This window comes from Oncorhynchus masou, chromosome 25 (genome assembly GCF_036934945.1).
Source record: "Oncorhynchus masou masou isolate Uvic2021 chromosome 25, UVic_Omas_1.1, whole genome shotgun sequence".
Lineage (NCBI taxonomy): Eukaryota > Metazoa > Chordata > Actinopteri > Salmoniformes > Salmonidae > Oncorhynchus > Oncorhynchus masou.
The window spans coordinates 35,155,778-35,172,006 of record NC_088236.1 but is presented as its reverse complement, the minus strand read 5'-3'; the positions used below and the strand labels follow the sequence as shown (position 1 = coordinate 35,172,006).

The window sequence follows — 16,229 nt, the reverse complement described above, 5'->3', positions numbered from 1 at the left end:
TCCATTGTATGACCATCTTAAAACAATTCCCCCAACCGCTTAAATTTACATCTATTGCCACATCAGTTGCCTCACTTTTGAACTTCTGCTGACTTAATTTGACCTACGCATATAATACCCCACTTGCACAGCATGACAATATGTCCCATTCCATTCAACATACTGAACAAACTAAAATGACAATGGTGGCATTTTATTACTTTATTTGATGATTGACATGGGCTGTAAGCTCTGGACATGGGTAACAAATACACTGACCAAAATAGCAACATGAACAACTATCCCCTTAAACAATACAATTAACCTTTAGAAAATAATCAACGCTTAACATAAGAAACTAGCAAGTTATAGTTTATATTTATGGTTTATTTATGCCTTAAGCATTCTTTAAAATTGCTATGACCAACAAAGGATATAAATTGTTTAGAAAGATCTGCTCAGACAAATGTCCCAAACTGTCTGTGTATGGCAGAGAGAAAGTTGTTGAGGGGATGTACACCTCACTTCTTTCTCCCACCTCTCTCCTTCAATGCCAGGTGTATGACTGAACCGTTGTTTATGTTGTAGTAGGCCAGCGAGTTGGAATCTTTGATGAAAATTCCCTGTAATGGATGAAGTAATAGATGTAAACTGGCATGATCGAGTCATTTACATTTACAATTATTCAAAACAGGGATGACAATGCTTACCTCATACTGCAGCTTTTGCTTTCCGGCTGGCATTCCAGTGGCTTCATGGATTTTCACTTTAATAACAGACACCTGTGGTGAGAGAATGGGAAGATGAAATATTATAAATATTCCAGTAAATTTGACTTGGGGGTGCACTCCTGAGAATATATTAAGTATAGCTAAAAGGGTGTAGAATGGTGGGTGAACTAGTAACATACCTGATCTGTGAGTGGGATAGTGAAATTGAGCGCTTGTCCACTTAGCTTCCATTCTGTCTTGTCCTGCATGTTGGGAACTTGCACTGTGACCGACACTGAACCCTACAAAAAATATATATATATACACAGTAGAATAACTATATTTGTACAGGAAGCCTTACATGCCAATATACAGAACTACTAACAGCAAGCATTGGATGAATGACGGCATATCTAAATCCAGCTGTGGATCATTCACACTACTGCATTTTGCCAGTAGTCCTTGACATCTAATTGGCCAACAAACCTTGTATCTACGGAGGAACTCCTCCTCTGGCATGAGGTTGTCCTCTGTCTTCATCTTCTTGCTGGCAGGCTCATCATTATGGGGTGGGGGTGGCTGGGAAGGTGGCTGTGGGTCAGGGCGGGGGCGGGGGCTGCGGGACTGGAGGGGCAGGGACAAATGCTGGACAGGGAAGAATAAAATGAGTCAATAAATAATATGCTTAAAAGACAACCTGAATTAAAATTGTAAATAATCATGAAAGTAATTTGTAGCAATGCATATTTCTGAAGTCATCCATTGGATTTCAAAGTATTTAACACTGTGGGAATAGTGTAGCAATGGTTGTCTTACCAGTTGGGACCACCATGGGTGGTGGTCTGGGGGCCATCATGTGAGGTGGTTGGGGCATGGGCACCACGTTGATGCGGGGAGCATGCATCATGGGGGGCATGGGTGTTAGAACCTGCCCTGGGGCTAGGCGCATCTGCACAGGGGCCATGGGGGGCCGTGGAATCACAGGCACAGCTGACAGGAGCGTGGTGCGTACAGAGGGCAGCATCTACATGATTCACAGTGGAAAATACAGTCAACCATATACAGTTGAAGTTTACATACACCTCAGCAAAATACATTTAAACTCAGTTTTTCACAATTCCTGACATTTAATCCTATTAAAATTTCCCTGTCTTAGGTCAGTTAGGATCACCACTTAATTTTAAGAATGTGAAATGTCAGAATAGTAGTACAGTGATTTAATTCTGCTTTTATTTCTTTCATCACATTCCCAGTGGGTCAGAAGTTTACATACACTCAATTAGTATTTGGGAGCATTGCCTTTAAATTGTTTAACTTGGGTCAAACATTTCAGGTAGCCTTCCACAAGCCCATTCCTCCTGACAGAGCTGGTGTAACAGCCAGGTTTGTAGGCCTCCTTGCTCACACACGCTTTTTCAGTTCTGCCCACAGATTTTCTATAGGATTGAAGTCAGGGCTTTGTGATGGCCACTCCAATACCTCAACTTCGTTGTCCTTAAGCCATTTTGCCACAACTTTGGAAGTATGCTTGGGGACATTGTCCATTTGGAAGACCCATTTGCGACAAAGCTTTAAATTCCTGACTGATGTCTTGAGATGTTGCTTCAATATATCCACATAATTTTCCTTCCCTCATGATGTCATCTATTTTGTGAAGTGCACCAGTCCCTCCTGCACCCCCACAACCTGATGCTGCCACCACCGTGTTTCACGGTTGGGATGGTGTTCTTCGGCTTGCAAACATCTCCCTTTTTCCTCCAAACATAACGATGGTCATTATGGCCAAACAGTTCTGTTTTTGTTTCATCAGACCAGAGGACATTTCTCCAAAAAGTATGATCTTTGTCCTTATATGCAGTTTCAACCCGTAGTCCGGATTTTTTTAGTGGCGGTTTTGGAGCAGTGGCCTCTTCCTTGCTGAGCGGCCTTTCAGGTTATGTCAATAGAGGAGTCGTTTTACTGTGGATATAGTTACTTTTGTACCGGTTTCCTCCAGCATCTTCACAAGGTCCTTTGCTGTTGTTCTGGGATTGATTTGTACTTCTAGCACCAAAGTACGTTCATCTCTAGGAGACAGAATGAGTCTCCTTCCTGAGAGGTATGATGGCTACGTTGTCCCATGGTGTTTATACTTGCATACTATTGCTTGTACAGTTGAATATGGTACCTTCGGGCGCTTGGGAATTGCCCCCAAAGATGAGCCAGACTGTGGAGGTCTACCATTTTTTTTCCTGAGGTCTCGGCTGATTTCTTTTGATTTTCCCATGATGTCAAGCAAAGAGGCACTGAGTTTGAAGGTAGGCCTTGAAATACATCCACAGGTACACCTCCAATTGACAGGCTAATTTACATAATTTACCAGAAGCTTCTAAAGCCATGACAATTTTCAGGAATTTTCCAAGCTTTTTAAAGGCACAGTCAACTTAGTGTATGTAAACTTCTGACCCATTGGAATTGTGATACAGTGAATTATAAGTGAAATAATCTGTCTGCAAACAATTGTTGGAAAAATGACTTGTCATTCAAAGTAAATGTCCTAAACGACTTGCCAAAACTATAGCTGGTTAACAAGAAACACCAAATTTGTGGAGTGTTTGAAAAACAAGTTTTAATGACTCCAACCTAAGTGTATGTAAACTTCCGACTTCAACTGTATATTGACATAATAACCTGACAGAAAGTGTTTTAGCACTTCTATTGAACAAGAAAGCAACTTACGGAAGGAGGGGCCCGAGCCATCGTGTTCATTGGAGGGCTGGGTTTGGGCAGAAGGGGGGCAGAGGAGATGAGGGGCGATTGATGATGATGATGGTAAAGCTCAGGCTTGCTTGGCCCAATCTTCTCTTTGCTTTCATCCTCCTGCACCAGTCCCTTGGCCTTGTGAATGGCCTCAATCTGCTCTTGTAGGGTGATGTTGGCCTGTGCTGCCTGCTGAGTACGCGCCATGCTGCCAGAGTGCCCATCCCAGGTCACCTAAGAAGGTGCATTAAATAAAGACTTTGACCTCACAATGACAACAAAAATAAATAAGATTGAACCTAAACAGCAATTATGCACTAATCACTCATAAACCACATGGCTATTTCCCTCTCTTCACTTGCACGCACCTTCTCCTCAGGCTTCTGGATCTCCTCTTCTCCAATCTTCTTACCGATGGCGGTCTCCTCCACACCAAAGATATCAGTACGCCTCTCAGCCAGCTGTTTTAGGCTGCTCTCAATGTCCATGCCAGGGGCATAAACCTCATCCTCTATTTGCCTCTCTCTGATGCCGCGGTCCCTCTGCTCCAGCCAGCGGGGATCCAGTAGTCCGATGCGCATATGCTCCTGCATCTTACTGGCTTGGATCCTCTCACCCGTGATGGGAGAGATGAGGAACTCATCCAGAGTCTTGGCTGGAGGCTGGGGCTTGGAGGCTACAGGGAAAGAATAAGGGATCAAATGTAAGGGCAAAATAAGAACAGGCATGTATTTTCCAGTCCTTTATGTCATGTCATGCATGATAATAAAACATCTAGATATTTAGGTCCTGATGATGAAATCCCTCTCACCCTTGGGGTCGTAGTCCTTGCGGATAATGACCTGGTCTGGAGTAGGGGGCAGTGGGGGTGGCATGGGGTTGTCTGGGGGCAATGGTGCCTTGCCATCATCCTCTTCATCAGAACCCTGGGGAGAAGGCATCAAAGACTCTACATTGATTACACCATTTCCTAACAATGGTAATATTACATTCAGATTCAATCAGTTAACTCTGAAGAAGTAATACGCTGTTAATTATATCCTGTTGTGTGTGTCTACTAAAACAGGTTGTGTTTACTAACCTCATCCATGTCTTGCAGCTGTGTGTCCTGATCAGGCTGTGTGGGACGCCCATCATCCCGATCCTCCTGCTCAACGTCATCCTCGTCCTCACTTTCAACCTCCATCTCCACCTCCTCGCTCTCTCCAAACTTGTCATAACGCTCCTGGGTCAGGATGCGAGCTCCCAGCTCCTCAGGTGTGGTGGGTGGTGGAAAGTGGCCTGTTGGAAGTCACAACACCATCATTACAAAGTGATTGACACAGGGGGTGGATAACATTCTCTCAGGAACAGGAATTATCTATTCAAATAATCTCGTCTGGCTCTCAGTTAATTTCTCGACCTTGCTCATTAGGTTGGAAGTCCACGGTCTCCACCACTACAAAGTCATGCCAGTCAATTTGGGCGTAGGACACACGCTCCTTCTCCCGCTCCTCCTCCTCCTTCTTCCTTTCACGCTCCTGAAATTTTGCCCACTCAACACGGTACCTCACCTGTTGGTAAAACCAGGAGATAAGCTGTTAAGACAACATATTATGAGACAATTGTGGGTAAACCCTACCAGACAAGGGCAGAAAAGTGTTATTTTGTAGTTTATTTGAAAATACCAACTTCTCATACTCAAGGTAGTCATATCGTTTGTATAGAGTTAACTAAAAAGGCAACTATTTTCTTTGATAATCAAATACAGGTCTCAGAAAAACTAATAATATTGAAAAGTATTTTGAATACCTCTCAGAAAACCAAATCATATTTTAAGGTATTTGAATATGCAAGTTATTTGAAAACAAAAAATAAGTTTTTTTTAGGCATGCTGTATTAATTTTGATAGACTCACGTTTACCGGACTGCCTTACTTTCACCCGAGTGAGACATAATACAGCAACACTTGACAGCAGGTTCTTATACATGTGTAGTAACTCTTATTACAAAAGCAAAGTTGTGGACATTGCTTTATAATGGAGTTATTACATGAGTGGAATAAGGAAGTCACTATCAGTGTACAGTACGTGTGACAGATCAATTGTTTTTCGTAAGGCTGTTGGTCGACCCGAGATTGTTTTAGTCGAGCAGTGACAAATATACATACATACACCACAAGTTTGGACACACCTTCTCATTCAAGGGTTTTTCTTTATTTGTACTATTTTCTACATTGTAGAATGTTTTTATTTTACCTTTATTTAACTAGGCAAGTCAGTTAAGAACAAATTCTTATTTTCAATGACGGCCTAAGAACAGTGGGTTAACTGCCTGTTCAGGGGCAGAACGACAGATTTGTACCTTATCAAAGAAGCTCGGGGATTTGAACTTGCAAAGTTACTAGTCCAACACTCTAACCACTAGGCTACCCTGCTGCCCCAATAATAGTGAAGACGTCAAAACTATGAAATAACACACATGGAATCATGAAGTAAGCAAAAAAGTAAATAGTGTTAAATAAAAATATTTTATATTTGTGATTCTTCAAACTAGCCACCCTTTGCCTTGACAGCTTTGCACACTCTTGGCATTATCTCAAACAGCTTCACCTGGAATACTTTTCCAAGTCTTGTTGGAATTCCCACATATGCTGAGCACTTGTTGGCTGCTTTTCCTTCACCCTGCAGTCCAACTAATCCCAAACCAATTGGGTTGAGGTCGGGTGATTGTGGAGGCCGGGTCATCTGATGCAGCACTCAATCACTCTCCTTCCTGGTCAAATAGCCCTTACACAGCCTGGAGGTGTGTTGGGTCCTTTTCCAGTTGAAAAACAAATGATAGTCTCCCTAAGCGCAAACCAGATGGGATGACGTATCGCTGCAGAATGCTGTGGTAGCCATGCTGGATAAGTGTAGCTTGAATTCTAAATAAATCACTGACTGTTTCCAGCAAAGAACCCCCACACCACCTCCTCCATGCTTCACGGTGGGAACCACACGTGGAGATCATCCATTCACCTACTCTGCGTCTCACGATGACATGGCGATTGGAACAAAAAAATCGCAATCTCAGCTCATCACTGCTCTGTGAAGCAAAAGAAGTATGAATGCCTTGACTTCTGCCGAGGCCATTCTTGCCCTGACTTCTGCAGAGGCCATATCACTGTCAATGCAGACATTGGATTGACCATGTGCCCAGATGCACTTCTCTCTCCAGAATGTGCTCTCTCCTGCCAATTTGTGAACATTCATTGTTTCATAACTTCATTGTGTGAATTATTTGCGTTTGATTGTTTGTGTATATAAATTCCTTATTACATACAGTTGAAGTTGGAAGTTTACATACACCATAGCCAAATACATTTAAACCCAGTTTTTCACAATTCCTGAGATTTAATCCTGTAAAAATTCCCGGTCTTAGGTCAGTTGTGACCTATTTTATGAATGTGAAATGTCAGAATAATAGAGTGATTTATTTCAGCTTTTATTTCTTTCATCCCATTCCGAGTGGGTCAGAAGTTTACATACACTCAATTAGTATTTGGTAGCATTGCATTAAATTGTTTAACTTGGGTCAAACGTTTCAGGTAGCCTTCCACAAGCTTCCCACAATAAGTTGGGTGAATTTTGGCCCATTCCTCCTGACAGAGCTGGTGTAACTGACTTAGGTTTGTAGGCCTCCTAAACAATGAAAAATTGTTTTATTGACTCCAAACTAGGTGTATGTAAACTTCCGACTTCAACTGTATAATTGGTTAGTTGGTTTGACTTAACGTTCACCTGGGGCAATGGACATTTACAGAATGTTCAGATAGAAATGTATTGTTTAGATCAAATAGGACTGTCAGATATATTGGAATAGTATAGAAGATTGTCTTCTCCATTTCTATGTTCAACATGCAGTTCCATTAATTGAAGGCAGACAATCCAATAGTTTCTGAATATTAGTCACTGCTAGAAATCAGTATTTAAATATTTTGAATAAGTAGTTTCTTTCTCAGATCTGTATTATAATAGTTTTATAAAGTAATGGCAGTTACTTTCTGAGATCTGAATTCAAATAGTAGTACTTTTTTGGGATCTGTATTCAAATTGTTTTTTTCACAAAGCATAGATAAAAACTATAGTTATCCAAGATCTGAACCCAACAGCAAAGCTTCAGGGGCTTACTTGGTCCAGCACCTCCCTGGGGTTCTCAGCCTCTCTTTTCAGCTTCATGAGTAGTCCCTTGGGAGGGATCAGAATCTAGGAAAAAAAGACCCAAGACAAACACAAGTGAGCATCACAACACAACCAGCTGAAGACATGGTCTACTACTAACAAGTCAAATAATTGAAATATAATATTTCAACAAAACACACTACATGACAAAGTATGTGGACACCTGCTTGTCAAACATCTCATTCCAAAATCATGGGCACTAATATGGAGTTGGTCCCCCTTTGCTGCTATAACAGCCTCCACTCTTCTGGGAAAGCTTTCCACGAGGGCTGTGGTCCAAACACTTCAGAGACACCCTATCCCCTCAGCCCTCAAATTAAGTAGACACCTCTGATGACGTGTCATGACATCTGACGAGTATACACTTGCAGGGCAAGGGGAGAGGGAGGAAGGAATGCTTTTTAAATGGACCATCCTTAGCCAGAAGTTCAACCCGCGATGATTGTGTTTTCAGCCACCGGTAGCTTGTGGGTGCTTTACATATGCTATAGTCAATTAAGAGTGCATGTCTTTTTATATTAAATATATAATTATTAATATGCGCCTACTGTATGATAGCTAGCAAATTAATTAGCTAACTAATGTTAGCCTGCCTAGCTGGAACGTCTGAAGAAAGATGTTTTATTTCTACAATTTCCAAAAGAACCAAACAAAAACATATTTACAAGACGTTTGTGCCGTCATGTGTATTAGTAGCACAATTTCTAACTTATTTGCATTTGTTTTTACTTACACTTGTATGTTGACTTCTCCATTGATGTTTAAGTTTGAGGACATTTCTTAGCAGATCTAAATTGAATTATGGGGAGTTTCAGGCCCCGGAGTGAACATAATTGCACACTCGCAAAGCCGACTAAAAACGAGGGCTGAGGGGCTTACGTTGTAAACTTCCCTTCCTTGGCTAATCATTTGGACCACCCTCCAAGATGGCAACGGGGATTCCCCCAAGGGAATAAGGCGAGGGTAAGTGGACGAGGGTGTGTCTTAAAACCTGTTGTGTAGGGGGCAGTATTTTGATGTTTGGATGAAAAACGTACCCAAATGAAACTGCCTATTTCTCAGGCCCAGAATCTAGAATTTGCATATAATTGTCAGATTAGGATAGAAAAAAGTTTCCAAAACTGTCAATATTGTCTGAGTATATCAGAACTGATATTGCAGGCGAAAACCTGAGGAAAATCCAACCCGGAAGTGGCGTTTTTCCTGAAAGCTCTCTGTTCCATTGCCTGCCTTCGCTCCATTTAAAGGGATATCAACCAGATTCCTTTTCCTATGGCTACCACATGTTGTGAACAGTCTTTAGACAACGGGATTGGGCGGCAGGGTAGCCTAGTGGTTAGCGCGTTGGACTAGTAACCGAAAGGTTGCAAGTTCGAATCCCCAAGCTGACAAGGTGCAAATCTGTCGTTCTGCCCTTGAACAGGCAGTTAACCCACTGTTCCTAGGCTGTCATTGAAAATAAGAATTGGTTCTTAACTGACTTGCCTAGTTAAATAACGGTAAAATAAATAAAATAGTTTCAGGCTTTTATTTTGAAAAATGAGAGAGAACGATCACATCCCGTCATTGTATGACTGGGTGCCAGCAGCGTTTTGCATGCGCAACAGTTTGGAGCAGACATTTTCTCTCTCTCCTACTGAAGAAGGTACAGTCCGGTTGAAATATTATCGATTAGGTATTGTAAAAACAACCTGAGGATTGATTATAAAAAACGTTTGACATGTTTCTACGAACTTTACGGATACTATTTGGAATTTTCGTCTGCCCGGTCGAACCGCTGGAGCCCGGGGATTTCTGAACAAAACGTGCCAACCAAATGGAGGTATTTTGGATATAAAAATAATCTTTATGGAACAAAAGGAACATTTGTGTAACTGGGAGTCTCGTGAGTGCAAACATCCGAAGAGCATCAAAAAGCGATTCATTTGATTGCTTTTCTGACTTTCGTGACCAATCTACGTGGCTGCTAGCTGTTTGTAATGTTTTGTCTGCTGAGAGAGATGTTCTTACATAAACGCTTGGTATGCTTTCTGAAATCTGACACGCCAGGTGGATTAACAACAAGCTAAGCTGTGTTTTGCTATATTGCACTTGTGATTTCATGAAAATTTAATATTTTTAGTATTTTAATTTGGCGCTCTGCAATTCCGCGGATGTTGACAAATTATCCCACTACCATGATGGGTGCATAAGTGCTTGAACCCCAGCCTAAATATTTGAACATTGCGGCGGGGACTTACTTCCATTCAGCCACAAGAGCACTAGTGAGGGCGGCACTGATGTTGGCCAATTAGGCCTTGCTCCCAGTCGGCGTTTCAAAAAGTCCTTCCCCAAACTGTTGCCACAAAGTTGGAAGCACAGAATCGTCTAGAATGTCATTGTATGCTGTACCGTTAAGATTTCCCTTCACTGGAACTAAAGGGCCTAGCCGAATCATGAAAAACAGCCCCAGACCATTATTCATCACTCTAGAGAACACATTTCCACTGCTCCAAAGTCCACTGGCAGCAAGCTTTACACTCCTCCAGCCGATGCTTGGCATTGTGCATGGCGGTCTTAGGCTTGTGTAGGGCTGCTCAGCCATGGAAACCCATTTCATGAAGCTCCCAACAAACAGTTATTGTGCTGACGTTGCTTCCAGAGGCAGTTTGGAACTCAGTAGTGGGTGTTGCAAACGAGGACAGACAACTTTTACATGCTTCAGAAGTCCTGTTCGGTGAGCTTGTATGGCCTACCACTTTGCGGCTGAGCCCTTGTTGGTCCTCGACGTTTCCACTTCACAATAACAGCACATACAGTTGAGCGGGGAGCTCTAGAAATTTGAAGAACTGACTTGTTGGATAGGTGCCACATTAGAAGTCATTGAGCTCTTCAGTAAGGCCATTCTACTGCCATTGTTTGTCTACAGAGATTGCATGGCTGTGTGCCTGATATTATACACCTGTCAGCAAAGAGTTAATTTGAAGGGGTGTCCACATACTTTGTATAAAAAGTGTATGTGCCACAATTAATAATAATAAATAATAATAATTAGTAAGAAGTTGTACCTTAGTGTACTGCTCCACCAGCTTGGTGAAGTAGTTGAAGAGGCTGTGTTGAGGTCTCAGGAAGTCAAACTGGTAATTTCGCTGTTCTTTCTGCATGAGCTGTGTGAGGAACTGGCGCCCGTTGCGAGCCACAAACTGGGCGGTCAGCTTGACAACATCCAGGTCGAATGCCGATATTGAAGGAGGGTCAGCAATGAACTCAAACTCAGGCGGAGGCTCCTTTGGCACCACTGTCTCATGAATCACCTGGGCCTGCACCTACCGGTAAAGGAAACCATAACTTAGAATAGCTCTTTTAAGGCATCAATCATGTCTTACACTTTACAGTGAACCATTGACACAATCAGTGATTTATAAATCAATAGACAAGGAACCACTCAATGTCTAGGAAGGCACACCTTTTGAGGAAGCTGCTGCGAGTTCAGCAGGGCCTGCTGCTGCATGACCTTTGGCACGGCCGCAGACGGCTCCTGGCCCTTGCCCTCCTTGAATTCATTGACCTTGTGGCGATAGTAAGCATGGTAGGGGTCATTGGGGTTCAGGAAGTTGAACTTTGGGTTGTTGATCTCATTCTGACGGATCCTTGCTTCGAACTCTGGTCCATTCCTGAGAATTAATAGAAGGAAAAGAATGAATGAGCGTTGCAATATGACATCATATTCAAGACTTCATACAATTTTATAATAAACATGACTGAGAATGAGACTGAAAAACGAACCTGGCAACAAAGCTGGCAGTCTTATCAACGATGTTTCGGACCTCAGGAGGTGGATAGATGATCCCAACTATGGGTTTCGTTGCTGGGGTTTCCCCTGTAGGCTCATCTGCCTGTTGAAACAATAGAAATTGAAGTCTCATCACATGGAGGCGTTTGAGGCTACATTAATGACATTTAATTTACCCTACAACCTACCCCCTCTAAGTACTATGGTAGTAGATCTTCTGATGACTGGGTGGATTTTTCATCAATCCAAACCTTTCCGATAGGGCTGGGCGATTATATAGAATTAATTCAAATCTATGTTTTTGCACGATATTCCAAATGCCTGTATTGCAAGAATCTCGTTTTTATTTATGTCTGTTTGTCTTTTTGGTATTGTCTCCTTCAGTCTTTCTGTGCACTTTTCCATTTACACCAGAGATCTGTATATAATGACGAGATGTTCATGTTTCTGCCCTAACAATGGGAGTTCTTGTCCTAACGGCGGGAAAGCTCATCCTCTCCGTCTACACACACCAAGTCCATTCCCCTTGCCACTCATAACAACAAAGAGATCACTTCTTCTCTGACAAGCAGTTTCAACTGAATTTTAGTATTTGAGGTTTGGTCCAACAGAATGGGTCATTTGGACACAAACACATTGAGACATTATTTTACTGTAATAAAGGAGAAGTTAAAAAGGTTATCGTTAGAAAGGTTATGTCTCAAAACACAATTATATAAGGAATTGGCAACTTGTTCTCATTCTGAGAAATAAGGTATACCACTTGATTTCATCATCTGAAAAAGTGAACAGGCTAGAATGCTGTTCAAACAGTTGGAGATGGACAGAAGGGTGTGTTCACAACAACTCAACCGTTTTACCTCGTGCGCTAGCAATAGATCCAAGTTGGCTAAACTTGAAATATAACAATTAGCTGGCTACTCACTAGCACGCGGGCTTGTGCTTGAGAGATTATGAGACCTGGGCTAATTTGCCTGCTTAGTCATTATTCGTGTAATGTGCATTATGCATGGTTCTGGTCAAATGTGTAACGAAAAGGGCATTTTCACATAGACTTGAAAACCAGATCAGTGATTATTGCAAAAAGGCAGGTTAAACTATTTTGATAAAATAATACAAGTATTAGTGGGTCTTACGGTTGTGGAAGGCTTATATTTAGCTTAGTTATAATTTACAGACAGGACCGGAGTCTACGCAGACCGGTGCACGGGAGTCCTCTTACATTTGGAAACTTTACAGTCATATTGATCAAATAACCATAAAAAGGTAGGCTATCTTTCCCTATATGCACATTAACAAGATCAACAACTGAGCTAAAATCTAACGAAGGAACATTATATAAACACTCAAACATTTTCAGCTAGTTGGCCATCAAATTAGCACTGATAAACGATGGGGGATAGCCTGCTCATCCTTCTGCAGCTTGCCTGACAATGCATGCGTTGTCCCAACCAAGCACCCAAGCTAACTAGCTTGCTACTTCCAGTCGCAAATGAGAGAACACCTCACTGACCATTTTACTCACCCTAGCAGAGCTGGTTAGGCTGTTTACATGTTATATAGAGCGTGCTTGACTCATTTTTTTTTAAATGTGCCTTCGTTTACTGACACCGGTCATATTCAGCGTGTCTTGCGTGTTCGTAAATTCAGCAGTTATTCTGCGCTCTGGCACACTCACACAAGAGTGCTCTGAAATGCTAAATAGATAAGTCGTTCAGCATAGCTAGCTAGCAATTCACATTTCTTGCTAGCTAACCAAATGACACCTGAATCTCCAGCTGTAGCCACTGAAAAAACGATACGAGGTGGAAAAGTCACTCACCCACCTACTCCTAAAATGACATGACATCCTCCTAGCAGTTAGTTAGTTAGCTATCGCTAGGCTCTGTGTTTTTAGCTTTCTACATAGATACGCTAGCATATTAGCTACATTATGAATGACTTGTGATCATTTCCCTTACTAGTTTGATTGTATTGACATTACCAGCCTTGGTTACATTAGTCCGTTTTTGTACAAAACATTGAGAAACAGAAACAGTGCATCCCGAATGGAGGCAGAAAACAATGTACCAGGTCAGCTGTGATTTACAACCTGATAACAATATTGTTTGGACGACCAAGAAATGTATTGCCGAATTATATAGATTATGCATTGAACTGCATCCATCTATTCACCAATTTGTAAGTCGCTCTGGATAAGAGCGTCTGCTAAATGACTTAAATGTAAATGTATTCTACCAACAATGCCTTGGTGTACACCACGGACTGTTGAGTCAAATATAACCTATTCTTAAAACCTCTTATCTGTTGGTTTTGTAGCATAAACTGGGAATTTTATAATTTTTACTGATATTATGATATCCTGTGTATTTCATATCTGCAATGTAATTAAAATGCACACCAAAATAATGTTTTGACTTATCCTATACTCATAAGCGTGGACAAAGCATACATTTGAGGGAAAAAAGCACTTGAAAAACCCTACCTCAAACAGACCGTTTAAAACATAGCTTGCTATTTCCTCGGGGATGAGAGTTGGCCAATCATCAACTCTACATTTACTTATCTCATATGTATATACTGTACTCGATACCATCTACTGCATCTTGCCTATGCCGTTCTGTACCATCACTCATTCATATATCTTTATGTACATATTCTTTATCCCTTTACACTTGTGTATAAGGTAGTAGTTTTGGAATTGTTAGGTTAGATGACTCGGTTATTACTGCATTGTCAGAACTAGAAGCACAAGCATTTCGCTACACTCGCATTAACATCTGCTAACCATGTGTATGTGACAAATACATTTGATTTGAATATTTGTAATGATTGCTAAACACCCACCCCATTATGCTGTTGGGTTATGCCCACACCATTCCAACAAAGAAAAGTTGCCTTTTAACATACTTTAAAAAATAAAAAAAATGGAAGGGAAACTATTTCCCTCATATTGTAATTTATTATAGGTCATATTTCACAGATGTGGAAAAACTGGACAGTTACTTTAAGTTAGGTAGCGCTAGCATTAGTAACTATACAAACAGAAACAGATAGTTATGTCCAGAAACGTTGCTATCTACTCTTTTTAGACAATACGCAACACGGTGGTAATGTTACCCCACATCTTCACAATTACAGGGAGGTAGTAAAAACGTTAAAGGGCGATTGAGGTAGCAAATCTTACCTTGCTGTTGGGCTCAAGCTGAACAAGTTGTACAGGCCCAGGCGGCATGGCTGCGTCAATTCTTTGATTGGGTTTTCTGTTAAAACGTGAAAAGTAAAACAAAAGCGTTATTTATCATCACAATTACACCACTTGTTGTCGTACTGTATGTCTAGAAACCTAATAAATTGCACAAAATATTTACAGATAGGACCTACGAGTGCGTTTTTCTGTCGTTGACCTGCCTGGAATGGAGGTCTTTTACTTCCGGAAACACATCTAAGCATTGTGGGATTTGCAGTTCTTCTAGCAGGTAGCTGTGGAAATTAAGTGACACCATCCAACCGACTAAGCTCTGCTCGCTCACAGCGGCTTCCTGAAGCAGGCACAAGTGGCTAGACACAACACATGAGAGAAAGAGTGCAAGCTACTAAGTTTTGTCAAGATTACCCATCTCTTAGGACTGCGTGGAAAGTCTCATGAACCAACTAATAGCTCTTCATGGTGCTATTTTGGATATCTTCTCTCGGACTGTCCCTGTTCGATTCCACTCCTGGAAGTTCTCAGATAAGCTTTCATTCGATCTGGACCTGGTGCCACAATTAGAACAATATGACTTTGTTGATGGGGAGGTGGAATTCAATCAGCATTCACATTGTTTTGCTGAATTTGGTGATTTAAGTGATAATGCCCGAGAAGACAGTGTTTTGAGGATACCTTTCTGGTAAGAAGAGGGGTGGGGGCGTATGCCTTATGGCTAACGAGACATGGTGCGATGAAAGAAACATACAGGAACTCAAATCCTTCTGTTCACCTGATTTAGAATTCCTCACAATCAAATGTAGACCGCATTATCTACCAAGAGAATTCTCTTCGATTATAATCACAGCCGTATATATCCCCCCCAAGCAGACACATCGATGGCTCTGAACAAACTTTATTTAACTCTTTGCAAACTGGAAACCATTTATCCGCAGGTTGCATTCATTGTTGCTGGGGATTTTAACAAGGCTAATCTGAAAACAAGACTCCCTAAATTTTATCAGCATATCGATTGCGGAACCAGGGGTGGAAAAACCTTGGATCACTGTTACTCTAACTTCCGCGACGCATATAAGGCCCTGCCCCGCCCCCCTTTCGTGAAAAGCTGACCACGACTCCATTTTGCTGATACCTGCCTACAGACAAAAACTAAAACAAGAAGCTCCCACGCTGAGATCTGTCCAACGCTGGTCCGACCAAGCTGACTCCACACTCCAAGACTGCTTCCATCACGTGGACTGGGACATGTTTCGTATTGCGTCAGATAACAACATTGACGAATACGCTGATTCGGTGTGCGAGTTCATTAGAACATGCGTTGAAGATGTCGTTCCCATAGCAACGATTAAAACATTCCCTAACCAGAAACCGTGGATTGATGGCAGCATTCGCATGAAACTGAAAGCGCGAACCACTGCTATTAATCAGGGCAGGGTGTCTGGTAACATGACCGAGTACAAACAGTGCAGCTATTCCCTCCGCAAGGCTATCAAACAAGCTAAGCGTCAGTACAGAGACAAAGTAGAATCTCAATTCAACGGCTCAGACACAAGAGGCATGTGGCAGGGTCTACAGTCAATCAGACTACAGGAAGAAATCCAGCCCAGTCACGGACCAGG

General features: G+C 41.8%; 1 protein-coding gene across 1 annotated transcript; it reads right to left on the bottom strand.

Annotated features, from left to right (window-relative positions):
• Window positions 1-186: 186 nt before the first annotated feature.
• LOC135514185 (splicing factor 3A subunit 1-like) lies at window positions 187-14,846 on the bottom strand. The gene is given in 17 exon segments (XM_064937469.1): window positions 187-602; window positions 690-761; window positions 890-991; window positions 1,176-1,310; window positions 1,312-1,334; window positions 1,506-1,713; window positions 3,408-3,662; window positions 3,797-4,104; window positions 4,240-4,354; window positions 4,510-4,709; window positions 4,831-4,981; window positions 7,580-7,654; window positions 10,678-10,935; window positions 11,076-11,283; window positions 11,396-11,505; window positions 14,590-14,665; window positions 14,787-14,846. Coding segments are annotated over 16 exon segments (2,370 nt in total). The 5' UTR covers window positions 14,638-14,665; window positions 14,787-14,846; the 3' UTR covers window positions 187-500.
• Between the last annotated feature and the right edge of the window lie 1,383 nt (window positions 14,847-16,229).